At 37.9% G+C, this 25,691-nt stretch overlaps 1 protein-coding gene across 1 annotated transcript in view; it reads right to left on the bottom strand.

The window, feature by feature from the left end:
* Positions 1–1,308: 1,308 nt before the first annotated feature.
* The window catches only part of pcdh15a (protocadherin-related 15a), a 213,709-nt gene continuing 189,326 nt past the window's right edge, over positions 1,309–25,691 (bottom strand). Inside the window, exons 32-35 of the mRNA XM_053621203.1 lie at positions 23,349–23,357; positions 22,808–22,945; positions 6,156–6,273; positions 1,309–3,637 (exon numbers count right to left, since the gene is read on the bottom strand). Of these exons, the coding sequence (XP_053477178.1) occupies positions 3,053–3,637; positions 6,156–6,273; positions 22,808–22,945; positions 23,349–23,357 (850 nt within the window). The 3' untranslated portion in view covers positions 1,309–3,052. The remainder of the gene's footprint in view (positions 3,638–6,155; positions 6,274–22,807; positions 22,946–23,348; positions 23,358–25,691) is intronic.

The following is a 25,691-nucleotide window of genomic DNA, read 5'->3' as shown; positions in this document are numbered from 1 at the left end:
TCCCACCTCCACCCTGTGTGCTTGCATATTCTGCCAGTGCTTCAGGGGGTTCCTACATGTTCAAAGACATGCATTGTAGGCTGATTGGCATTTCCAAATTGTCTGTGGTGTGTGACCTTGTGTTCTGAGTTCTCTGGGATAGGTTCCAGGCTTCCTGCAACCCTGTGTAGCTTAAGCAGTACAGAAAATGGATGGATGGATGGATGAATTTGGGTCCCCAGTTTGATCCTGAGTTTGGGTTACTGTCTAGTGAGGTTCTTATATTCTTTCTATGCTCATGTGGGTTTTCACAGGATTCTCTGCTTTCCTTCGACCTCCCAAAATGTCAGTAGGTGGATTGTAAGACTACATGTAAATCACCCAAGCTATTCATGAGTGTGTGCATAGTGCACTGTGATGGACTGCTGTCCCATTTAAGATGTATTCCCACCTGGAAGCCACAATAACACGAATGAATGAATGAATAAAAAAATGATAACAAGTCTTCTCTGAAAAAGACAGGGTGATCTCTCAATTTGCAAATGAAAGGACTGAAAGTGTTATAAATTATCTTGGCTCAGATACAAAAGCTTTTCCGTGTGTTACCATCAGCTTTTATTTCCCCAGGGTCAGAAGGTGACATACAAAATTCTCAGCACGCCACTCTTAGTGTGTGTGATCTGAAAGACCATCAGTGGTAAATGTGTCCCACAGAGAGCGAGACAGAAGCAATTTTGATTATGAGGATATGAGGATTGGGGGGGGGGGGGGTTGGAGTTGGTGGCAATCTCTCAGAACCAGTTTTATTTTGTCTCTCATTTTTCCCCCTGGAGCCACTACCATAGTTTGACTGGACAAACATTCATACTTGGCAGAGTAATCAGCTTCTGATGGACAGATGAAGATTGTGCTGGTAGATAATGATATGCTGCACTCAGTGTGTGAGTCATCTGCAAGAAATGCCAGTAAGATTCAAAAAACAAAAAGCACCCACCTTTTTAAACGCATGATTTTGAGGCATTACAATCAAATGAAGCCCAAGTCAAGCAGTGTAGCTGGATCAGACAAAATATGTAATCATTTATAAATCTTAGCCAAAAATTAGCAAATTGCCAATTTATTAACAAACAGGTATGCATTTCATACTTACTGTAATAATAATAATAATAATACTAATACTACTAATAACAATAATAATACAAATAATACTATAACTAATAATAATAATAATAATAATGATAATAATAATAATAATAATAATAATAATAATAATAATAATCAAAATAGCACAAATATATATTATATTATAAATATTTGCTCATTTTATAAGATAACAAATGCATATAAGACAAAAAATTATTTGATCTCATTAATTTTCATATATAATCCAAATGCTCTAAAATATAGATAACTGAGGTTATGAAAATACATGTATTCCATATATGTTCTCTCTCTCTCTTTTCTTTAAAATATCAGGGCTGTTACAGCCATTTATTTTCTAAAATTCTATGTTAAAAATCATCCAAACAATATCCATTCACATCTTTGGGATGCTAATTTGCACTTTTCTCTCTCTTTCTGTGTGTGTGTGTGTGTGTGTGTGTGTTTAGAAAATTTCCAAAAATGTTTTAAATGAACAGTTATCTATCTGAGACATTTGAGGTACTTGAAAAATTCTATAAACCTTTCAATGATGCACATTTAAAAAAAACACCACCTGAAAATCTTTAACTGGCTACATAATGTTCTTATAACAATCGTTGTGTATTAAAAATAATATAATAAATATAATATGCCAATAATTCTTTTTGTCACTGGGACTGCTTTTAACCAATGATTTTGAATTAGGAGGAACAGTTCTCTCTGCCAAAACAACCAACCATTTACCTATCACTAACATATCAGATGTAATACAGTGTATATACAGTTGCATCTAAAAAATTTTAATATTGTTGAAAAGTTAATTTTTTCTCTTTTTTTTTCCCAAAAAGTGGAACTTTCTTATTTTCTAGATTCATTACACAAAGTGAAATATTTCAAGCCTTTTTTTTTGTTTGTTTTAATCTTGATGATTACGGCTTACAGCTCATGGAAATCAAAATATTAGAATAAAGATTTATAATACAGAAATGTCAACCTTCTGAAAAGTATGTTAATTTACTTGGTTGGGGCTTCTTTTGCACAAATTACTGCATCAATGCAGCGTGGCATGGAGGCAATCAGCCTGTGGCACTGCTGAGGTGTTATGGAAGCCCAGGTTACTTTGATAGAGACCTTCAGCTCGTCTGTATTGTTGGGTCTGGTGTCTCTCATATATTCTTTATGGGGTTCAGGTCAGGTGAGTTGGCTGGCCAATCAAGCACAGTAATACCATGGTCAGCAAACCAGTTACTAGTAGTTTTGGCACTGTGGGCAGGTGCCAAGTCCTGCTAGAAAAGGAAATCCGCATCTCCATAAAGCTTGTCAGCAGATGGAAGTATGAAGTGCTCTAAAATCTCCTGTTAGACGCTGCATTGACTCTCGACTTCAGAAAACTTCACACTGGATTTCAAGCAACTTGGATTCTGTGCCTCTCTACTCTTCCTCCAGACTCTGGGACCTTGATTTCCAAATGAAATGCAAAATTTACTTTCATCTTCCCCATGATTGTTGTTGTGTGTACTGAACCAGACTGAGAGATTAAAAGCTCAGGATACCTTTGCAGGTGTTTTGAGTTAATTAGGTGATTAGAGCTATTCTCAGGGCGACATTTCTGTATTATAAATTCTTTATGCGAATATTTTGAGATACTGGATTTTTGATTTCCATAAGCTGTAAGATTAAAACAAAAAAGGCTTGAAATATTTCCCTTTATGTGTAATGAATCTAGAATATATGAAAGTTCCACTTTTTGCCTTAAATTGCCAAAAAAAAAAAATTCTATTATATTCAAATTTTTTTGAGATGCACCTGTATATATATCTTGGTTATTGATATGCATATATAAAACGATGGTTGAAACCAGTCTGAGAAATGAGAAATAAAAACAAATCAATAATTCAACAAAAGTAGAAGAAATAAAACATCAGAGACATCAGAGTTTTGTCATTGGTATGTGAAGGTTGTTCCAGGGGCCCATCCACAACTCCTCCTCATCTGACAGTGTATGATCACTTGGAGACTCAAGGGTCTCTTTGACTTCCTCATTGTCCACTCTGGACTCCTGTTCCTGCTGACAGCACCCCTGCTGGTCCAAATGCGCTTTAACGATGTTGGACTTTGGCCCCATACTAGACCCTATGGACCAGGTTAAGGGCCTGGTATCGAGGTTGTTGTTAGTCGTTGATGAAAGTGTGGCTGTGGTTCCTATGGTAGGTCCATTACCCACTGTACTATTTAAAGGCAAATGTTCCTCCTGCGTGACTCCTAACTTGTCCAGTTTCTTGAACTGTTTTCCTAGCCGTCCAGGTGAAAAATGTTTTATGTTATTGGGATAAGGTGGCCGTCGGGTTCTAATGATCGTGCCATTCTGTGCCAGGTACACTGAACCATTGACATTGCTTTGACAGTTAACATTAGGCAGACGATTCCTCTGGATGTCTGGACCGCTGTCCTCTCCTGTAGTCGTTGACTCACCCTCTTTCTCTACAATTAACTTCATCTGCTTCTTTCTGACAGCCTGAGAATCAAAGAGCGGAGACAGATGCATATAAACAGCCACAGTCACAGATTAAACAATGGATTTAGAAATATCTGGCTTAAGCTACGGTGCAGTTTGTAATTTTGAAAGTGTTTGAAAGACCTATGTAACAATCATATACTCGTCAAAGATTATATATATATATATATATATATATATATATATATATATAGACACACACACACACACACACACACACACAAACACACTAGTATACTAGTATGTTATAATTACACTAATAAAATAATATATAATAATAATCCTCACTCTCATAGAATGTCATTTGCCAATAATGCCATGCAATGGAACAGCACTAATTTCTACAATTTCTTCTGTTAATATTTTTCCAGCCTGCAAATGAACTCCCACAAGTTTAAACATCGCTTCTCAACTCAAGCTTTTTTTTTTCCCCCTTTAAATGCATATATAGTTTAGCAGCAGCTTCGCAACCGTAACAATAACAGTTCTCACTGCAGGCAGCAGAGGGCTCAAAAATTACAAACTGCTCCTTTAATATTTGTAGAGCTAACACGCAGACAGACACATTAGGTCCTAAATTTGGAAGGAAGAGAACATATTCAGGTTTATTTATGGATTTATGCATCCAGGTTGTACAAAGGAAAGAAGTGATAATAAAGAATTTCTTTCAAGAAAAATGTCATAAATGCACATGAGGTGTGGACAAAGATTAAAGTTTCATGCCCATGCAGTTGTAGAAATAGTTAAGAGCACACCAAGATGTGGGAAACAGCTGCAGAGAAATCACTGCACTTCTAGAATGAAACAAATTAAAATCAGTCTTACTTTTTAAATTCACACTAGCTCTTAATTTTGCTCCTTAGAAAGAAGTGGAACCTCCTGATTCTATTTCTGCATTGGAATTTTCTTCAGTTTCTCCAGTCTCTGATGCTGAGCCGTTGTCAGATGTTATGGCATCTTCATCTTCCTCAGCGATTGATGAGAGTCCTTCTAATGCATCTTCTGAGCTCCTTGTCGCACTGCCTTCAGATCCTGATGTCTGTGATGTTACTTCATCACTCATCTCACCTGAGGACTTTTTACTCTCTTCTGTAGTTTCTTCTTCGTCCTCCTCCTCCTCTTCGTCCTCCTCCTCTTCCTCATCTTCTTCTTCCTTCCCCTCCTCTTCTTCCTCCTCTTCTTCCTCTACCTCCTCTTCCTCCTCTGTTCCCTCCAGCTCTTCCTCACTCTCTTCCTCAATGGTGTCCTGTGAGGTACGCGTGATGGTGGATTTCCGCGAACGGCTTCCTGCTGTAGATCTGGAGGTGGTGGAACCTCTCTCACTGCCACTGAGTGAGACGCGGTCTGATCCTGCATCTTCTGATGCTGCAGATCCACTAACATCTTCCTCAGACACTTCCTCAGACCCTGCACCTGCAGAGCTTCCAGATCTCGCAGAGGATCGAGTTGATGACACCTGGGAACCTGAACCACTGAGCATGCTTCCTGAACTGGATCTAACTGAAGATCCTCTACTGTCTTGAGTGTGTGACACCTCTGATCCAGATTCAGGCTCTTTAGATGCCACACTTTTATCTTCATCCTCCTCAGATTCCTCCTCAGAGTCTTTCTCTGTTGCAGAGGTTCTCTCTACACTTGATTCTTCCTCTTTCTCTGTAGCTGATTCTTCTTCTGACCCAGATTCCTTCTCAGTCCCCTTTTCAGACTTTGATTTGCTTTCTTCCTCAGATTCCTCTGGTTCCTCTGCCTCTGACTCTGAGTCAACAGTGCTCTCAGTAGCATCTTCCCTATCCAGATCCACTTTTAGGTAGTCTTTATCTTGAGTAACCACACTACTCCTCTCTGATGCTTCAGATCCACTTGGTTCAGGCTCACTGACACTGATGGACACTGGTGCCTCTGTTATACTCTCTTGACTGTCAATACGGCGTGCAGATGTCAGCTTCGCATAGTCTTTGTCCTTCTTGCCCTTTCTAAATATCAATGGGAAGATTCTGGCCTTCTTCCAAGGTGATACACGAGTCGGTTCGACTTTCTTCCCAACAGCAAGCAGCTTACTGAGTTTAATGACAGATTTCAGTCTCTTTGCAGCCTTGGACTCCTCTGCTTCAGGCTCTACTTTTTCTTCAGAAACTTCAGAAGGAACTTCTGGCTCTGCTGATTCCGGCTCTGCTGATTCAACCTCCTCCTCTGGAGTTATATCCTGGAATTCCACCTGCCTACCACGCCCACGTCCCCGCCCACCACCTCTGCCCCGACCCTGTAGTGAGACCATTACCTTTAAAAATCTTAGACATTTTATTATTATCAGGGTCAAGCAGTTAACGCACATCAAATGCTGTAACTATAGCAGTATGACAGAACTAGAACTGTAATGGAGCATGGGATCTTTTAAATTTATTGTGCCATGTTTCAATACCAGTCTGACACATCATACACATTATATAAAATTATTTCACAAACTGAATGAATTTTCATTAACCTTTGATCTACCAGTAATGAAAATGTGTAATATTACCTCTGGTCCATAGGCACTGTAGTAGTAGCCATCATCGTCCATTATGGCCTCTCCGTACTCATCGTACATGGGAGATATCAACCTCCTGCGGCTCCCATAAGGAGGATACGGATCATACCTTTATGAGAACATGAGAAAGTAATAAGTAACTGTATGGGCTTTAAACATCACTAATTAGTGTTGTGCACTGCGTATTTTGTTTAAATCATTTACACATCACTGTGGAGTACAGTAAAGGAAAATAAATATTAATTTGTGCTATTTTGTTGTTATTTAATATAGTTCACCTACTGTATACACTTCAAATTGACACATGTTTTTTGACTTTGTACTTATAAATATGAACAAAAAGGTATGTATATGTATGAATAAAATGTAAATAATAATAATAATAATAATAATAATAATAATAATAATAATTATTATTATTATTATTATTATTATTATTATTTACATTAAATAAATTAAATTACAATAAATAAATATTTCATATTTATTATTATTATTATTATTATTATTATTATTATTATTATTATTAGTATTATTATTATTATTATTATTATATATTTTTTACCTGATTGGGGAACAATACACAAAATAAAATACAGTACATGAATAGGTTACATAGAAATAAATTAAGTTCTAGATATAAATGCTGCAAAAAATCATGCACATCATTGCACCTGGTGTCATCTGAAAACACAATGCCATTGGCTGAGAAGATTTAACACAACAAGTAGTAATCAATGGGAAGGTGAAGGAGCGTCCTAAAGTTCTCATAGACAACATTATCAAAGAACACTTGAGTGGAAAAAGCTACTGAACCATAGCAAAGCCCATAAACATCCATGTCACAATGTACAATTGGTTCAATTATGTGGAAGTGGAAAGTTCATGGAACCAAAACTAATTGTCTCCTGACAGGTGTGACACTGAATATTTCACAACATGCTCTCAGACTAATGATAAGGAAGGTAAGCAGTTAAGAATGATAAAAAAGCCAGCAGTCACTCGAAAAGAGTTCCAGGACAACCTGAAAGCAGCAGCAACCACAGTTACGCGCAGAACAATAAACAACGATTTGCACCGCTATCACCTCCATTCCCCACAAACCCTATGCAAAACTCTGCTGCTAAAAAAAATAGAAGCACAGAGATGCAGGTGTTAAATCATTTGGAACAATATAATCTGGTCACACAATACAAAAATATAACTCTTTGGCAATAATTCAGCTTCTTATGTTTGAAAGTAAAGTATGGACGTTGGAGCATCATGATTTGGGGCTGCTTCTCTGCAAACTGCACTGGAGCATTACACATCATTGAATAAAACATGAATGAGGCGAGGTACCCAGATATATTGGAGGAGACTTTTAATCTCATTGGCCAAGAAAGTGATGGACAACGACCCCAAACATGCAGCCACACTAACTTTAGAAGGTCTTGCATGGCCTAGTCAATCTCCTGACCTGACACCCATTGATAATTTATGGAGGATTTTGAAATCCATCAAAGAGACCTTCGTAACCTTGGGGAATAGAATATCATTTGCCAGGAGGAATGGGCCAAAACTGAACCACATTGCTGCAAAAAGGTAATTACTTCTTACTGTAAATGCATTGAAACTGTAGTTGCCAACTGCAACAAATTACTAATGTTTGCAAACTGTGGTGTCTGAATACTTTTTTCCTGATCAATTTAGCTTTTTTTAACATATCTTTGTTGATGCTAATGAATACATGTTTTTGATCATATTTATAAGTACACAGTCAAAAGACATTATGTGTATAAATTTGAAGTATGCACTGGAAGTATATTAAATAACAACAACAAAAAGTAGCCGAACACATTCTGCATACTTTCCCTCATAGTATTTGTTAAATGATAAATGTTAATCTTGATGTTTTGACTAATATAGACACACCACCAGAAGATAATATCCTCATAATGAGAAAAATAGCACTCGGATTAATCCTCTTCTTGTCTACTTTTCTTGCACAGCTGATGAAGTGGATCAAGAAGCTGTTATGTATATGCATAGCAAGGTCATTGACCTGAATGCCTTTGTATTGTATTGTGAGTGCTTAGTCTCAAAGCACTGGAGTGACCATTACATATTTGCCACTTTCTTGCATGAATATAGCATATTAGTAAGAGTAATTTCGTATGGCTAGGTAAGAGGCCAAGCCAGTGGGAGGTGAAGTGGTGAAACTTTGAGGCCTCCTAGTGATAGAGGAACAGGTCTTAATTAATCGACCTGGCCTAATTGAGGAAAGATGTGGGAAGCTAATGATGGTTTAAACTATTCCACATGTCTCCTGAGTGGCAGATGCTAACCCTTAAACATGCAGATCAGCTCTCAGCATTTGCTCAGCATCTGTTCTTCGTTTTTAGATTTCTCCGCTTGTGATATGAGCTGCTATAAGCTGCCACAACTGGTTAAACAATTGCTAATACCTCTTTTCTGCTTTCTATTTGTGCTGCTTTCCCTTTGATTGTATGTTTGTACATCAAGTGATGCTGTTTATTGTGTGGTCTATTTCCAGCAAAATTGTTTTCCATCTCTCTCTCTCTCTATCTCTGTCTCTCTCTCTCTCAAGGAGGAATATCGGCATGGGCTCAGGTGCCCTGTCCAATCTTGAGTAATTGAAAACATTTGGAGGGAGGAAAGAGAGTGTGAAATTACAGGGGAATAGAAGAAAAATAGGACAGAGTGATGCATCTTCCTAGAATGTAGGATTTTTTTCTTTACCGATGAGAGATTTAAACTATTTTAATGCTTTCATTTAAATATTAATTTGATTATATAGAACATCCATCAGTTAGGGAGTCATCAAACACACATACACACACTAGAGTGCCAGTCCTAATTTCAGTAAAAGTGCAACACTGTTCCACAGAAATTCATAGACATTTCAGCACTTTTGACCACAATGAAATGTTCCTATAATTACATACACAGTACATAACAGACATAATATTTGTAATTATACGAAGATCATCAGTGAACTGCATTATCGATGTTTGTGCAAGGCTATCTATGAGGCACTATGTCTATATACTGCATTCATTACAAAACATAATTTCACACAGTCGTGCTGCAGGAGCAGACCTTAACAACCATGTGAAGCTGCAGAATTAGTAATTAGTCGGCAGTATCTTCCCTGCTGTATCTGGCTGCTGCCCTCATGGCCCTTCAGCAGCTGGTTGTGTGGAGAGAGATGCTCAGGAGTTTATGCTTGCTTAGTGCTGGAACTGCAATGATGAAATAATGCACTGTATTTCCATATGTAGCCTTAATTATGATGGGAATTTTACAGTCCTTATGCTATGCTCAGAACTCTACTGACTAGCTTGATGATCCCAAAGCGCCACAGATCTCCACAAAAGAGTTATGAAGGGCAAATATCCTTCATAAAATACAGATTTTTTTTTTCTCATAACAATGGGCTTATACAAGAACACAGTAATGAAGATTCTTTTTCTAAAAAAAAAAAAATTAAAAAGTGCTGCAAGGTGTGCATTTTAACCGATGTGTACACACACACACACACATACACTATACTTACTATACTTGTGAGGACCTTCCATTAAAATATTTATTAATGCAGATAATTAATGCTTTGCTAAACTTAAATCTAACCCTAACCTCAGTTACCAAAAGTAAACCTTTTGGCTTTAAAAAAAAAAAATGTAAGCAGCTGTTTTCTTTTGGGGGACAGGGGTGGGGCGTGGGAGGGGAGGGGGGGTCGGGTGGGTTTGATACAGTTTTCCTTGTTGGGAGCAGCCAAATGTTCCCACAAGGTCAAAACTGTCAGATATTCCTATCCTTGTGGTGAAATTGGATTTCCCACCAATATATAAAAACATTCCCACACACACAAATGAGTAAAAGCACACAAACAGACACATTAGCAAACTTTATACTAATTACTTCACAGATGAACATTGATGCCTTACACTGAACTTACCCTTGATCATAGCTGTAATAGTCTTGTGCATAGTAGTCCTGCCCGGGGTCAATACCCGATTCCATAGAGAGTGCCTAAGTTAGCAAAAACAAGCCTCAACCTCAATATCTCAATATGACTGAAACTTACACTGATGCCATGGCAGGAATGGGAATGTGAGAACACTGAATACCAACATGCAATGGGTGTGACCAGGGCCGGACTTATGCATGGGCTAACCTGGACTGTAGGCCAGAACACCAGGAGAAAGGAGGCCCCCAATATAATCAAACCCTATGAATAAATATTTAGGTTTTCAGTCCAGCAAGTAGAATATTTTCAAAGAAATATTGTCACTAGCTCAACCAAATTCAATACTTCTTTGAAATAGGTGCTTTGATTTGTTTAGTTGTACATCAGACATACTTTGCTTGCTTTTTTTGCTTTTATTATTTAGGTTTTTCCAATGCGAGGTTTACAAACTCACCGAAAATATGATGGAGAAAAAGGAAACACAAAAACCTTTTGTTTTTCAATCCATTGTTGAATATGTTTTGTGGGCTGCGTAGTTTTGATTCTGTTAAGCTGTGTGGCATCATGCTTCTTTTACTGCATTAAAGTTCAGACATTCAAGGATGGCTGGTCAATATCACACAAATGATATATTTACTGTAAGACTACATGTTTTGAATGGGCCATCAAAAGGAGAAATTTAATTGAAGTCTGAAATTTAATTCATTAAATTCCATTTTATGAAGTCTGATTCACAGTTAGTAAAAGATTTTCCCACTCCAAGGATCTATTTCTGTGTTGCTGAAACATTAGAGAGTGCAGCACAAACAGAAAATTGTGAAAAGTTTGACATTACCAACTGTCTAATTGCAGCAGTCTTACTGAAGAGGAGCAATGAAGTGCAAATCACTAACTAATAAAACTTCTGCACACACAGACATAATGCTTATCTGTATGTTTCAGTTAGAAAGAATTAGAACACATCATTAGACAAGTAGCTCCACATATAGATGTAGAGTGACTTCTACAACATGCACTAGTTGGGCATTTAACCTATTTTTTAATTAACATATAATGAATGTTTGCAAAATTTTTGAAACTTAAAAAAAAAAATGCTAATATTGAAAAATAAAAATGGTTGTCCAGTACAATTAATGCACCAAGTAGTTCATTTGACATTTACTACAATCATAATCATAAATTATCTGCTAATGGCATGTTGTCATGTTATTTCCTGCGAGGTTGACAATATAGCACCACAACATTAAGCAGCTTCTCTACATTATACTACGACTCCTCATTTGGACACTTTTTCGAGATTTTTTTTTTTTTACAATATGTTTTAGTATGTTGTCGATCAGATTGCTCCAAACCAAGTTGTACGATATCGTGCACCTTCTCTAGGATATATAACAGATCTTAATTTGGATATGTTTATGCTTTCTGAATTTCTTTTCTGTCATGGTTACTTGGTCAAAATTGCTACAGTTGATTTATTTGAAATATTTACTTTTTTTTTTTTGGACCACTTCTAGATTCATGTCATGGTGTATGTATAGGGCCCCAACAATGGTTCAAGCCTAGGGCCCCCCACCACCCTAAGTCTGCCCCTGGGTGTGACTCAAGTGAAATAAATGAAGAAAGCTCAAGCACTGTGGAGTGCTGCATTCAAAATAATGACCATTTTTTAAGTGACCTACAACTTATAAAATACCATGGGTCACTAGAGAAAAGAGGATCAGCAATGGAAGGAACAGATAGCAGTTTGCATGCAAAGTACAGTGTCACGGGAAAATAAAGACTCTACCTCGGGCCTGAGCAAAGATGGCCTCAGCAGCTGCTGTTGCTAGTAGACAGGCAAAGGGGGGAGAGGAGGGAAGAGTGAGAGAGGTGTAAAAGAAAGGAGAATAATATAGAATAAGATGTTGCAGGAAAAGGTATAAGACGGTCACAAAACTAAGGGGGGGGGGGGGCACTGAAGAATACTGGGTTAATTGTAATAGGTGTGTAGATTAAGCTGTAACTAAGGGTGAGAATGTGAGGAAGAGTGTAATAAGAAAACCAGGTTAAAGATAATTGTGGATTAAAGAGAACAGAGAGGAAAGCAATTCAGGCAAAAGCTCCTGAAGGCCAATAAGTAGTAACGTGCTGCAGTGGATAATCTACTCTTGTGATAAGCTGCCATTAGATGAACACAAATGTTAAAGTTAAATCGAGAGGAAAATGTCAAGATCGAGAGGCTATGCACATAAGGGCCGAAACTGACAAAACGTGCGTATACATCTCTTTTCCCACCTACAGTATCTCAGGAAAATAATATTAAGCACAGAACCGAGTGAGATTAGACTAGATAAGACTTTTCTATGAAAAACAACATTTTCATATCTAGTGTGTAAAAATAGAGTTAATGGCAGGCCTTCTGTCTTCCTCTATCTAATTGTGATTCTCCTCTTATTCTCTCTCAGGCACTATTGGCAGATTAGAGAGATGAGGAAAAAAGGAGCTTTCCATCCATAGAATAAAAATGACCAGCCCCTAAATAAATAAAGCATTTCATTCCAGTAACAGATAAGAGAAGGACATACCTCTCTGTCATATCCATGCCTGGCATACAATGGGAAAAAAGAAAATACCTTTAAAAATATATATTATATAACCGTCGAGTTAAAAGGAAAAAAAAAGAAGATATATATAAATGTAAAAAAATGAGGAGAAAATTCAGCTTGAACTCTATCTCCTGTTTAAATTTATTTGGATTATTTATTATATGGATATGGTATGTATGCGGTTACTGTATATGCCTTATTACTGTATTATATATAATCTTAGTGAGTGAGCAAAAAACAAAACAGAAAGTATGGGCAAAGAATTTGCAAATACATGCAGAGAAAATGTTTAAGTGTTGACACAGCGGATTAACACCCAGAAACACGCTGGCGTGTGATTATCTTTTATTCAGAATAACATGTTTACACACACACACACACACACACAAATGTTCTAGATCATAACCCTAGTCATAAAAGTCTAGGCATAATTCTCAGAACCTTAGAGAACCGTTCCTGAGCAATACACTCTCCAAAGGGAAATAAATGAAGACATTAAAGTGTTACTGACCTACGATCACTTACACACTAAGCAAAATGAAGGAGAGAATGTGATGGGTTGTGATGTAATGAAAAGAGATTTATATCCATGAATTGTGTTTGACAGAACTATGTCATTTTGCTCAGTAATAGGGAGGTCTCTGCTAGGAAAGGAGTACATAGACAGGGTCTTTGACATCACACACACTAAAGCACACACAGAAGTGTCTGACAAATGTTTTCTGGGTAAAAGACAGTCTGTGCTACTTGTGTGTGAGATAAATAATGTGTAAGATGCAGTGGGCAGTGGAGTGGAGTGGATAGCGGACTACTGGTGCTAAATAATGCACAGCTAGAAGAGTCCCAGTGTCTCACTGCAGAAGGCAGAGCTCCTCTCTTGTACACTGCCAAGTTTCAGAACCAACTCCAAAATCTCCTACTGGAAAATCTCAAAGAGCCAAACCGAATTACTTTTGTGGAAAGAGAGAACACCCTGTATCCTGATTGGTGCCAGACTTCAGTGACTCTATTAACTTTTACAACCCCAATTCCAAAAAATTTGGGACACTGTGTAAAATGTAAAAAAAAACAGAATGCAATGATTTACAAATCTCATAAACCCATATGTTATTCACAATAGAACATAGACAACATCAAATGTTTAAGATGAGTAAATGTACCATTTTAAGAAAAAAATAAGGTAATTTTGAATTTGATGGCCGCAACACGTCTCAAAAAAGTTGGAACGGGGGCAACAGAAGGCTGGAAAAGTAAGTGGTATTAAAAAGAAACAGCTGGAGGTTAATTGGCAACAGATCAGTAACATGATTGGGTATAAAAAGAGTATCTTAGAGAGGCAGTCTTTCAAAAATAAAGACGGGCAGAGATTCGCCAAACTGCGTCTACAATTTCAGAATAATGTTCCTCAACATAAAATTGTGGAGACTATGAATATCTCATCATATACAGTACATAATATCATCAAAAGATTCTGCAAATCTGGAGAAATCTCTAAGCGCAAGGGACAAGGTGAAAATTAACATTGCATGCCCGTGATCTTCGGGCCCTCAGGCAGCACTGCATTAAAAACAGGCATGATTCTGTAATGGAAATTGGCTCAGAATGCATGGGAATGCACTGAATGGGCTCAGAAACACCTCCAGAACTCATTGTCTGTGAACACAGTTTTCCATGCGTTTCACAAATGCTGGTTAAAGCTCTATCATGCAAAGAAGAAGACATATGTGAACATGATCCAGAAATGCCACGTCTTTTCTGGGCCAAAATTAATTTAAAATGAACTGAGGCAAAGTGGAAAACTATTCTGTGGTCAGACAAATCGAAATTTGAAATTCTTTGTGGAAACCATGGATGCTACATCCTCTAAACTAAAGAGGACTAAAGAGGAGAGGGACCATCCGGCTTTTGGTCAGCGCTCAGTTCAAAAACCTGCATCTCTGACGGTATTGGGGTGCATTAGTGCCTATGGAATGGGCAGCTTGCACATCTGGAAAGGCACCATCAATTCTGACATATGCTTCTATCCAGATTCTATCCCATCTTTATTTCTGAAAGACTCTGCCTCTCTAAGATACACTTTTTATACCCAATCATGTTACTGACTTGTTGCCAATTAACCCAATTAGTTGCAAAATGTTCCTCCAGCTGTTTCTTTTTAGTAACACTTACTTTTCCAGCCTTTTGTTGCCCCGTCCCAACTTTTTTGAGACGTGTTGCGGCCATCAAATTCAAAAATACCTTTTTTTTTCTTAAAATGGTACATTTCCTCAGATTAAACATTTGATATGTTTTCTATGTTCTATTGTGAATAACATATGGCTTTATGAGATTTGCAAATGATTGCATGCTGTTTTCATTTACATTTTACACAGCTTCACAACTTTTTTGGAATTGGAGTTGTAGTTCCTACACTGCATGACCACAGGATGTTGTGTTTGTTTGTTTTTTTAGGTAAAGTTGTTATTGAACTGTTGCAGCAGGAATAAAGTCATTCTCCGAGTCCCTACAGTAGAATCTGCTGAAGCCCTCTGTAACACTTTTGCTTACTCTAAAACCATAAGGTCTCACTTGAGTAAATTAGTTCCTTTGTCTCCTGTTTGTCCCCAGGCTTTTCATCATTCTCTAGGGAAGTGAACATATCCACTCAATTCAACCAAATGTGCACAGCATGTATTTGTTTTTAGTACACCAATATTTCAGCAGCAAAACCAGAGGGGTAAATAATTCTGTTGCCTGATTTTGCAAATGAGCTTGCTGTTTTTTTTTCTCTCTCTCTCTCCTGCAAGCATGTATACAAAGAAGGAATTATCTCATTTCACATTAAAGAAAAGTGTAATTAAATATTGTCTTCTCTAGAATCAACTTCTATCATTTCATACACTCGAGTCAGGCTTATCTCAGATGTATTGCAATTTTGTGTAAAGTGTTTGCATACAGAAGTGAGAAAAGGTAAGGAAAATGATCAAATAGTGCATGAGGAAAAAAAAAATCACATGATTTCAGACGTTTCTCTCTCTTCCTCCCTGAATATGATGTATATAACTTAAATGCCCACCTTCTGCCTTTTTAACCATTACCAAACTCTTATTTTTTAATCTTCTGGGTTGCAGTTAATTCCTCTCCTCTGTAATATTTACCCAAATTCTCTGTGATGTATCTGCTCACTGTCATACTGCTTGTCCAGTCTGTCTTCACTCATCACTTGTTTCATACATCTGTTACAAACTTGTCCAAATTTCATACACTGTCCTTTTTCAAACTAGTTCTGCAGACCTAACGGGCCATGACAACTTCTTTTCAAAAAAATTGTACTCTTGATTTTGCTGTATTGTTTGGACAGATGTCTTGCTGCATATACCCACATTTTATTTTTATAATAATATATTACATTTCACCTGCACAGGGCTATAACCACTACATTCTGAACACCATTCTGGGTTATGAAAATTACATTTCTAAAGAAAACAGAGAAGATAGGAGGAGCAGCTGCAAGGCAGGATTGTAGGTGGAGAGGGACGAGAAGTGGAAGAAGTGAAAGAGCAATGAGAACTGGCAGGAGTTTTGTCAGTGCTGAATGGATCAATTGACTAATTAAGCCTGTCTCTGGTGCATGCAGACATCACAGTCTCTCTTTTCCCCTGCTAGTCCCTGTGGAGTTCATCTTCCAATGACCTCATACACACACATACATACATCCACACAATGTCACACAGCCTTTCTCACTGCTTCAGTAAGCACACAACATCGCTCTGTGGTCCTCTTCACTTTAGAACAGATTTTCTGCTATAGATAACATTTGTGGCAGCAAATCTGGTCATATCTTTGATTCAGAGGTGTCAAACATCTTGAGAAGAACAAGAGAGTTATACCACAGTCTGTTACAGTAATTATGAACACATTCTGAAACTGTACACATGCATCATTAAAGTTTATAAACAGAGCAGGAATGATCTATAGTGACGGTTATATGATACTGATATGAGATTCTGATGCCTGTCCTGTTATGGAAATGTATACATCACAGTTACTATGAAATTGTGCTAATATAGTGTGAATATTCTTCTTGTGATTATTTCATTAAGACACATTACTATTTGATGGGCATGTAAGCGATATGTTTTATCATAAATATATGTGTGGTTGCCTGACAAAGCCAATTGAATGCTGCAGTGACTAAATTCCTGCAAACAGCCAAAAAAGACAAAAACAAGCAAACAAACAAACAAAAAACTTATTTTGGTCAAAATTGCTTAATTCTGCCAATAATATACTTTGAAGCCTCAACTTTAAGGAACCATAAATATATTTCAGCAAATATTAAGAATGTTTGAAGCGATGACGTTCTCGAATCGAAACAACAGATCTCTATGGATCTGTTTACACTGGGCGCGATCATTCGCGGCGGAACAAAGCGACACTATTTTCGTCCAGTATGTTGATTTTTTCCTGTCAATCCGTGACGAAAATGGCCATCTGACTAGATCTGAGCTTTAGATCACGTGCCCGGAGACGCTGCTGTTGCACAAAAGGGTGAGATAGGTGGCACTATAGCACAGAAAGCTGTTTTGAAAACCACCGTAAAACACCAATTAAGAGTATTTGGGAAAAGAGAGAAGAGAATGGATATTGAGTTCTTGTTATCATTTACCAAGTTTCCATCCGTTTTTTGCGCATTTCTGTTATCGACAAAGTGAAAGTGCGTAAAAAGTTTGCGATATTTGCTGTCTCCGCCAGTTTCCATCCAATTGGCTTTTTGCCGATAAAATGGTGTGCGCAGTTACTTATGCATTATAAAGTGTTGTTTGCTCAGCGCGTGTCCTCTCTCTCTCACACAACACACACACACACACCATGGAGATATAAACAAACTGCCGTCACATTCCCTTGCATGAGGTAGCTGCCAAAAAAGTAGATTTCTTTGCATTCTCGATCAGCGCCCCTTATCGTGCAGGCATGAATTAGCTGAAGGCGATCGATCGTTTCGCGTTCGGTGTGAAAGCACTGTGTGTGATTCGCTTCCCTTTATCACGTCATGCTCAGTGTGAAAGGACCTTAAGCCTAATCAATTCAGTTTGCAATCAGATACTGCTGTCAAAATGTCCGAGATGCACCACAGTGTGAATGGAATCTTTAAATGCAATTTTCTCGATTTTCTCTTTTGGGAAATCTGGGAAAAACAGAACAATATTCCAGTTCAGAAAACCTGTCGTTTTTAGAACAGTATACTGTATATTAGATAATGTGAAAATTTCAGTTTCATCATGTGAATGGTTTTCCACACATTTCATATGTATGGCATGTTGTTACACTGATAATTGAATATACTGTTTACTACTGAATATACTATTGTATCATATTTCTATCACTGTGAGATGGAGGTGATATGATGTGGTATTATAAAGGCATATTATAGTCTGTCCCTTTGGCACAAGACTAATTAAAATCTAACATACCACTTAGAATACACAAAAAAAATTAAGAAAAGTGAAATCTGGACAGATTAGGAAGCAAATGAAGCTAATGTTTTTAAGCACATTTCCAGCTCCAAGCCAGCCAATGCCTCAGTAAACATGATATGACAATAAATTGAGACCCTGGAATTAATAATATGGCATCAGTAGATGTCATCAGGCTCATGGGAGGGTAGGCGTAGTTGGGAAAAGATAGTTCCTTTATATGTACACAGAGAGCTATTTATCTAGAGGTGGCCTGAGAGATTGATTGTGCTCTTGCCTGAGCTGAATGCAGCCGGCTGGTGGCAGGGTACACTTTTCCTGTCACGTAGTCCAATGCCCATTATCTCTATTGTCTGAGCCTGTTGCACTTCATGACTCTTGATTTTCTAAAGGGCAAAAACATCTATAAAATTGCATGGAAACAGACCCCAAAAAGCCTTCAGAAAGGGTTACTGAGTGCGGTAATCATGTTGGTAAGGAAAAAGAGATTACCTGACTTTGAGGGAATAAATAGATGAATATGTGTGAAATAATTGTACAGCAGCGAGCAAAAGGTCTATTTGTCATGTTTTTACATTCTTAAAAGCATTTAAGAAGCATCTAGGCAAAAAAGACCTTCAGAAGCTTGATTCACAATATGAAGAGGAAAAAAAAACATGTCAGAACACAATAGCCTTATGACTGAACTTTTATACAGAACTTTCACTTAATTTAATGGTGTAATAACGAGGAGAAGTTACATTTATTCTGACTTGATTTTCGTTGAGTTGATTTTAACCTTTACTGCCATCTTACTCTAAAGGTGTATATAGTACATATAATAATAATAATAATAATAATAATAATAATAATAATAATAATAATAATAATATCCACATATTTTAAATACAAATTAGCTAATTTAAGTCATTTCAAACATGATGGCATAGCCTCGGTATGTTACATCGTACCAAAAATACAGGAAATATGAAAGTTGAAGGGGAAAAAAGGTCCTAAAAGTTCAGTCAGACAGAGATCGATTTTTATGGTAAATCTCTTTCTGACTGCTGCTCTGAATCTGGGCTAGGATTAGAGGAGTTTGATTTTGAATCCAAGTGCGAGTGAAAATCTTTTCGGCTTGTATCAAAGTCTTCTAATTCAGACTCTGACTCGGTTCTTATCAAACTCTTGGCCTTTATTTCCCCTGTTTTGTAGTTCCTGTCAGAGTAGCTGTAGGAGCTTGTTTTGCCCTTTCCAGTGTCATTATACTTGAGAATGCCTTTATGCTCCTTCTTCTGGCCTTGACATTCCAAAATCCCTGGAGGAGGTGTGGTTTCAGAAAAGACAGGGTGAAGTTTGGGTATTATATGCTGAGTCAGCGATAAGGGTGAGGGGATGGTACTTTCAGAAGTAAATGGAGGTGAAAGGGCATCAGGAGTGGGAGGAAGAGAGTGTACTATATGAGACAGAGGAAAAGTGGGTTTGGGCAGGGGGCTATCCAGGGCATCAGGTATAATTTCCAGCCATATCTCACAGGGCTCCAATGTGACATAGCTAGAGATACTGGAACTGAATCTCCTCAGGACTGGTGGAGTGGGGCGCTGGGTGGGCGGTGGAGGAGGGGTGGTGCCAGCGATGTGAATGCAAGGAGGGTTATCCTTTCCCAAAAACCCTGGACTGTACTGTGGCTTGACAATAGCAAGCAGGTCATCCAGATCCAGAGAGGCCCGAGAGTCTCTAGAAGTCCTATCAGCCAGTGCCTGCTGCTCAAACTGCCTGGCCTGCTCCCTAACTGACAGCTTCGTGCTACAGCCACTCGGGGTCCCCATTCCAGCATCAAACTCTTCTATGCTGTCCTTAAGATCTGCCTTCAGCTCTTGCTCTTCCCACTCAGCAGGGTCCCAAAGGGCTTTTTCTTGCAGTGTGCCAAAAATTTCATCCTCATGAATACGACAAGGCAAGGACCAGGTAAACTTCTGATTCCCAGGGTTTGTGGATGATGAAGAGCTGATGTTCCAGAAGCTGCCAAGCATGCGAGTCTTGGTGCTTGTGACTGGATTGAAAATGCTCTCCGGATAGGGGGGATTCTGGATAATGAGTGAGTGTAGTTCAGAGCGTAAGGTAGCGCTGCCTGCCTCAGACTTAGGCAGGTTGCTGTGCAGGGCGCCATTGACCGCAATGGCACGAAAAGCGATGGTGCTAATGAGCCTCTGTCGATCGTCCCCTTCAGTAACTGACTTCCTGTGTTTGCTATAGACGACAATATGAAGTTATAGCAGAAAAAGTCTAGAACTAGAATGCTATATGTATACAATATATGATGGAGGGATAATGAGGAATAAGTGAGAAAGAACTGTTGAGGGGAAATGATAAATGCTATGATAGAATCCTTCACTCATTTTGACTGAGCCATTTCCCAAAACAAAAGCTAGCATATACAAGCTATCTTGATATAATTCTACAGTCTTAGGAGAAGCATTATAGCACTGGTCCTACCAGTACACTCCAGTAAAGTCAGTATGGATATTATAATTTAATAAATTCATTTCAATGGAATACACCAACTGTAGGCCACAGTGGATTTTCAGGCTTTATTCAATAAACCTACTATGAAAGAAAATATGGATCATATTGCTTACATACACTGAATGTCAAGCAGAGATTCATATAATGGAAGTATTACTCCCTCTCTCTCTCTCTCTCTCTCTCTCTCTCTCACACACACACACACACACACACACACACACACACACACAGATATGGGTTGATTTATTCTGACAAGTGAATAGAGATGATCTGAGGCAACAGTCAATCTTAGAATGAAGGATGTGTAACGTAATACTTTCAACACAGACATACTAACAGTGTGAGGATTTGGGGATACTGCCTATGTAATAATCCTGCTACCAGCACGTCTTGCTGCAGCACTCATTACGTAGCAACAAGCAACAAGTGCAGACAGTGCAGTATTACAAAAACTCACTATTACTGAAGGTGAAACAAGAGGCTTGCCTACTAAGAGAGAGAGAGAGAAAGAATAAAAATGCAAATGACTTACAGCATTCTGAGTGGAGAATAAAAGGAAAGAAATGAAATGGACAGAAAGAGCGAGAGATACAAAGAGCAGGTGAATGTGAGCCGAAACCAATGGACTTTGACAGAATATGAAATGCAGACTTGCATTTATGAGCAGAGAGAGAGAGAGAGAGAGTGAAGACAGATGCCTTTCTATTAATCCTTCACTTGTAGATTGATATTCCATGTGTTGTACCTTGCTGTATCACTGGCTAAAAGTTGGTGACTTTAAAAGTTTCAAACACCAAAATTTGTAATAAACAAACAAACAAACAAACAAACAAACAAACAAACATAATTTTTCAAGATTATTGGTATCCTGACAGCCTGACATATTCCATGCATCTCATGAGGTTTCAGCAGGTATGTTACTAGTATTTATACATATTTAATGTCATTTACAAATCCTTTTTTTGACTGCTAGCACATCTTTTGCATGATAGGAGCTGCTGAGAAATCTAGTAAATATTTTCCATCCAACAGCATGATACGATGTCAATTAACATGTGGTCAAACTGTATGTAAAATAGTTTTTAAAAATCCCTGCTTGTTTGCTTGCTTGCTACATGTATAATCACCTATATTACAATATCTACTACTGCATGAATGCTATTTTATGCAACAAACAGCTAAATATGGTATGCACAGTGAATTTGTGTGAATAACGGCTACTGAAATAAAAAATACCATCCCCAATAAACTAACAGCCACCTAAATGCTCACTGCAGTAGAATATAATGAAAGAAAAACTTTACAGAAATCGAATGGCGTTATCTGAAAAAAGGATGTTGTTGGCTAACAACAAACAGACAGACAGACAGACAAAAACACGCTTTTTTGGTTTTGCTTGTTATTAGACTGAATCGTAGGAAATTGTTCTACCTATCTTTGTGCTTCACTTAATAGACTGACATAAAAAAAACCTCTCTGAGTTAGCACTCATTTATTCTGATTACATTAAATCAATACTCTCTTACCTCTGAGAGATGCAGTTATGTCTCTGCTCAAACCTCAACTGTTTACATTTCCTTTCTCTTTTAATTGCATTTATATTTTAAATCATATTGTACAGTATTTAGGCACAGTGGCCATAAAACGGACAAAATAAAAGCTCATTTAGTCTAGATCTGATTCACCATAGCACAGAGAAACACTGCATTCCACTCTCTGAAAGAGCCATAAAAGTCTTTCATAGGTGAAAAATCTAATTTCTCTTCTAACTTGTGGATAAGGTCTAGACTGTTAATAGACATCCTTGTGAGATTTCACTTCCTTTTGCTTCACTGATTTTACACTTCACAGAGATTACACAATTAGCAGGCTGTTTTCAGTTTGATCAATCAGAATAATAAGCTACAGGAAAAGGTTTAGTTGAGAACGACAACTAACCAATGGCAGCAATTACCAGATCTGCTACTGAAAGAAAAAAGTATAACCTTTAATGTTAGATTCAACATGGTATGTAAAATCCCTGCTATTGAAAATAAGCCTTGAACTTATCACAAGTTTTGCAAAGACAAAATGTATAAAAATCTAGAAACTTGTTGGTATATACATTCTTAAAGGTTGACTCACATTTTGCCATCTCCAAGCTCCTCATAGAGATTGGATGGAGCTGAAGCTGGAGCTGAAACTGGAACCGGAGCAGCAGCTGATTTTGAAGTAGCAAGTGACCTCTGGATGCGGGCGGTTTTGGCACACTCGGCCTGTTTCCTGTTAATACATTTGCACACAATCAACAGGTCAGTCACCATCACCAAACAAATTCTTCCATGTTTTTGCCTCTTAACACACACGAGTCTCAGCAAGAAGACAGATTTCTGCATTAATTCACCAGTGCCATAGAAACGCTTGTCTCTTTTCAGCATCCTCCACATTGTGGTATGAAGTAAGCACATTTAGATTGTCGTTTTAGATTGAAATAAAATGTGAGAACATGTCATTCTTGTTCATTTTACAAAAGACAATTCTGCCTGTGGTTAGAGTGGAAAGGAGGATGTGAAGATCCTTTATTCATAGCTTCTGAACAACCTTTTGATTTGTATTCACATGTAAAAGTCTGAGCTCAATGGGAGTTTTCAGCACATAATTACTGAAATGAATGAATAACACTTACTCTTTGAATCTGATGAAGGGGTCCACGCACAGCCACAATGGGATTAGAGAGAAAAAAGGGAAAAAACGAAAAGGGACAAGTGGTATTGTTAGATAATTAGCCCAGCAGTATTTCCTTATCAAAACATGTATAAATTAAAAATTGGGACTTCACAGGATTTCCTCAGCGCCACTTAAGTCACAGAGTTTTAATCATAATGTTAAGCTCTTTCATGTGGCGTTAGATGAATGCACTGCTGCAGGTGTTGGAATGCACATTATTCTTTGCCATTTTGTTCCTCCTGTATAGTGATAAGAGCTCAGGAGGGAGAATAACCCACGCTTATCACACATCTCTGTCTACTGCACTGCTGAGAGAGAAATGAGCTCTCACTAGCAAACTCCTTCACTCCATTACTGTTCCTTTAACCTCCCACTCTTCCTTTCTGAAATCGCTTCTCTCTCCATATTTCTACCTACCGTTATTTCTCCCTCCATCACCCGTACATGCTGTTCTGTAGTCAGGACTCCAGGATTAACGTTTACTATTAAAATGTAGACACATACTTTATTCTCTTATTATTTATGTAACTATAAAACAATTCCCCAGAAGATTATAGATCTCACACTGCGAGATTTCACAGTGATACAGATACTGAACTGATTCCAAAGCCAATACATAGTTTGTGCATACAATAGGTCTAGAAGTTTTATAAAAGTATGGAATTTAAAGGTGAAACCAGGAAAGAAAGAATGCCAGAAAAGGCTTTTCAAAGTAATAAAGACTCAAGACACTAAGCTTATAAATCCATTGTCTTTATACCTTCCCTACAGTGATGGAGTTGGCATAATCCATAATCACATTTCATGCTTTCTCTTTTCATGATACAGCTACTAACTGTTAAAAATGTCAAGAAAACAGTCTGTAAATGTTGAAAATTGAAGTCTGGAATATTTCCACAAGTAGAAGGCAAACACCCTGCAATAACTATGGATATTCAGAATCAAGTTATCCGGTGGATATTTAATACCGATATTGTGTACCTTAGTATTCAACCTCAGATGTAACCACTGATTTACTCATTATTCAGACAGTTGCACAGGATTTGAGCACACAGTGTAGAGGTCTCCTAAAACAGAGCTGTTTCTCAGTTACCTGCAATTATGACCTTGGCACATTTTTTTCATCAATACTGACGGTATTATATCCAGCACCACGTGTGACAGTTTGATGCAACCACAATGCCACACTGAAATTCATGTTTTGGGTTGTAAAAACACACACAAAAAAACTCAAATACAAAATGCCATTTGAAGCCAATATTAAATACATTCATTTAACATTATTAATTAGTCATAAGTGTCGCCCTTTTAAACTCCACAAAAAAAAAACCACATCTGACCCAGAACACTGGAAGAGACAGTATCTTAATCAGAGACATTGCTCATCTCTTAGACATTGTAAGATCATATTACATTTGACAACAACAACAACAACGAAACAATATCTGCAGTTTCCCTTTCCTGATGTTCAGGCTTAAAGGCGAGTGCTTGTGGAAATATCTACTCAAGAAATATCTGGCAACCTGAGAGCCATTAACTAAATGCAGGTAATTCTAGTAAACTGTATGACTAAAACTGAAAACTAAGCATGTTCATAAACCATCTCTGAACATGGGTTCAGAGCTTTCCTCATGTAAATATTGATGTAACTTTTGAAATTAACTTGGCAACTTAACTGATTTCTACTATTTGTGTTTTGGCTAAAAGAAAAGAAAAGGGGATCAACATCAAAATACAATGATCTAGAATGAAAGAATAGAAGCTAACGTCCATCCATCCATCTTTAACCGCTTACTCCTTTTCAGGGTCACAGGAAACCTGGAGCCAATCCCAGGAAGCATCGGGCACAAGGCGGGGTACACCCTGGAGAGGGTGCCAGTCCATCGCAGGGCACAATCACATACACACTCACACACCCATTCATACACTACGGACACTTTAGACACGCCAATCAGCCTACCATGCATGTCTTCGGACTGGGGGAGGAAACCAGAGTACCCGGAGCACGGGGAGAACATGGCCACGGCAGAAATTGAACCCCGGACCCTGGAGGTGTGAGGCGAACGTGCTAACCACTAAGCCACCGTACGCAGAAGCTAACATCATCCTCATAAATAAGATTTTTGGGTACATTTGTCCTTAAAACTGGTTCTCTTGCATGTTTCTCTTTTTTTGTGTGAATGTTTGCGTGAACTAAATGGACAACAAGATGATACGACATTAGTCTTTCATGTTATCAAGCTTATGCTCCAGTCAAGGTTTCTAATCAGTCTCACAAACTAATAACCTGTTCCTTTGTGTT

Source organism: Ictalurus furcatus, chromosome 3, assembly GCF_023375685.1.
Source record: "Ictalurus furcatus strain D&B chromosome 3, Billie_1.0, whole genome shotgun sequence".
NCBI classification, from domain to species: Eukaryota; Metazoa; Chordata; class Actinopteri; order Siluriformes; family Ictaluridae; genus Ictalurus; species Ictalurus furcatus.
The sequence above is the reverse complement of the archived record's forward strand: the minus strand, read 5'-3'. Positions and strand labels throughout refer to the sequence as shown.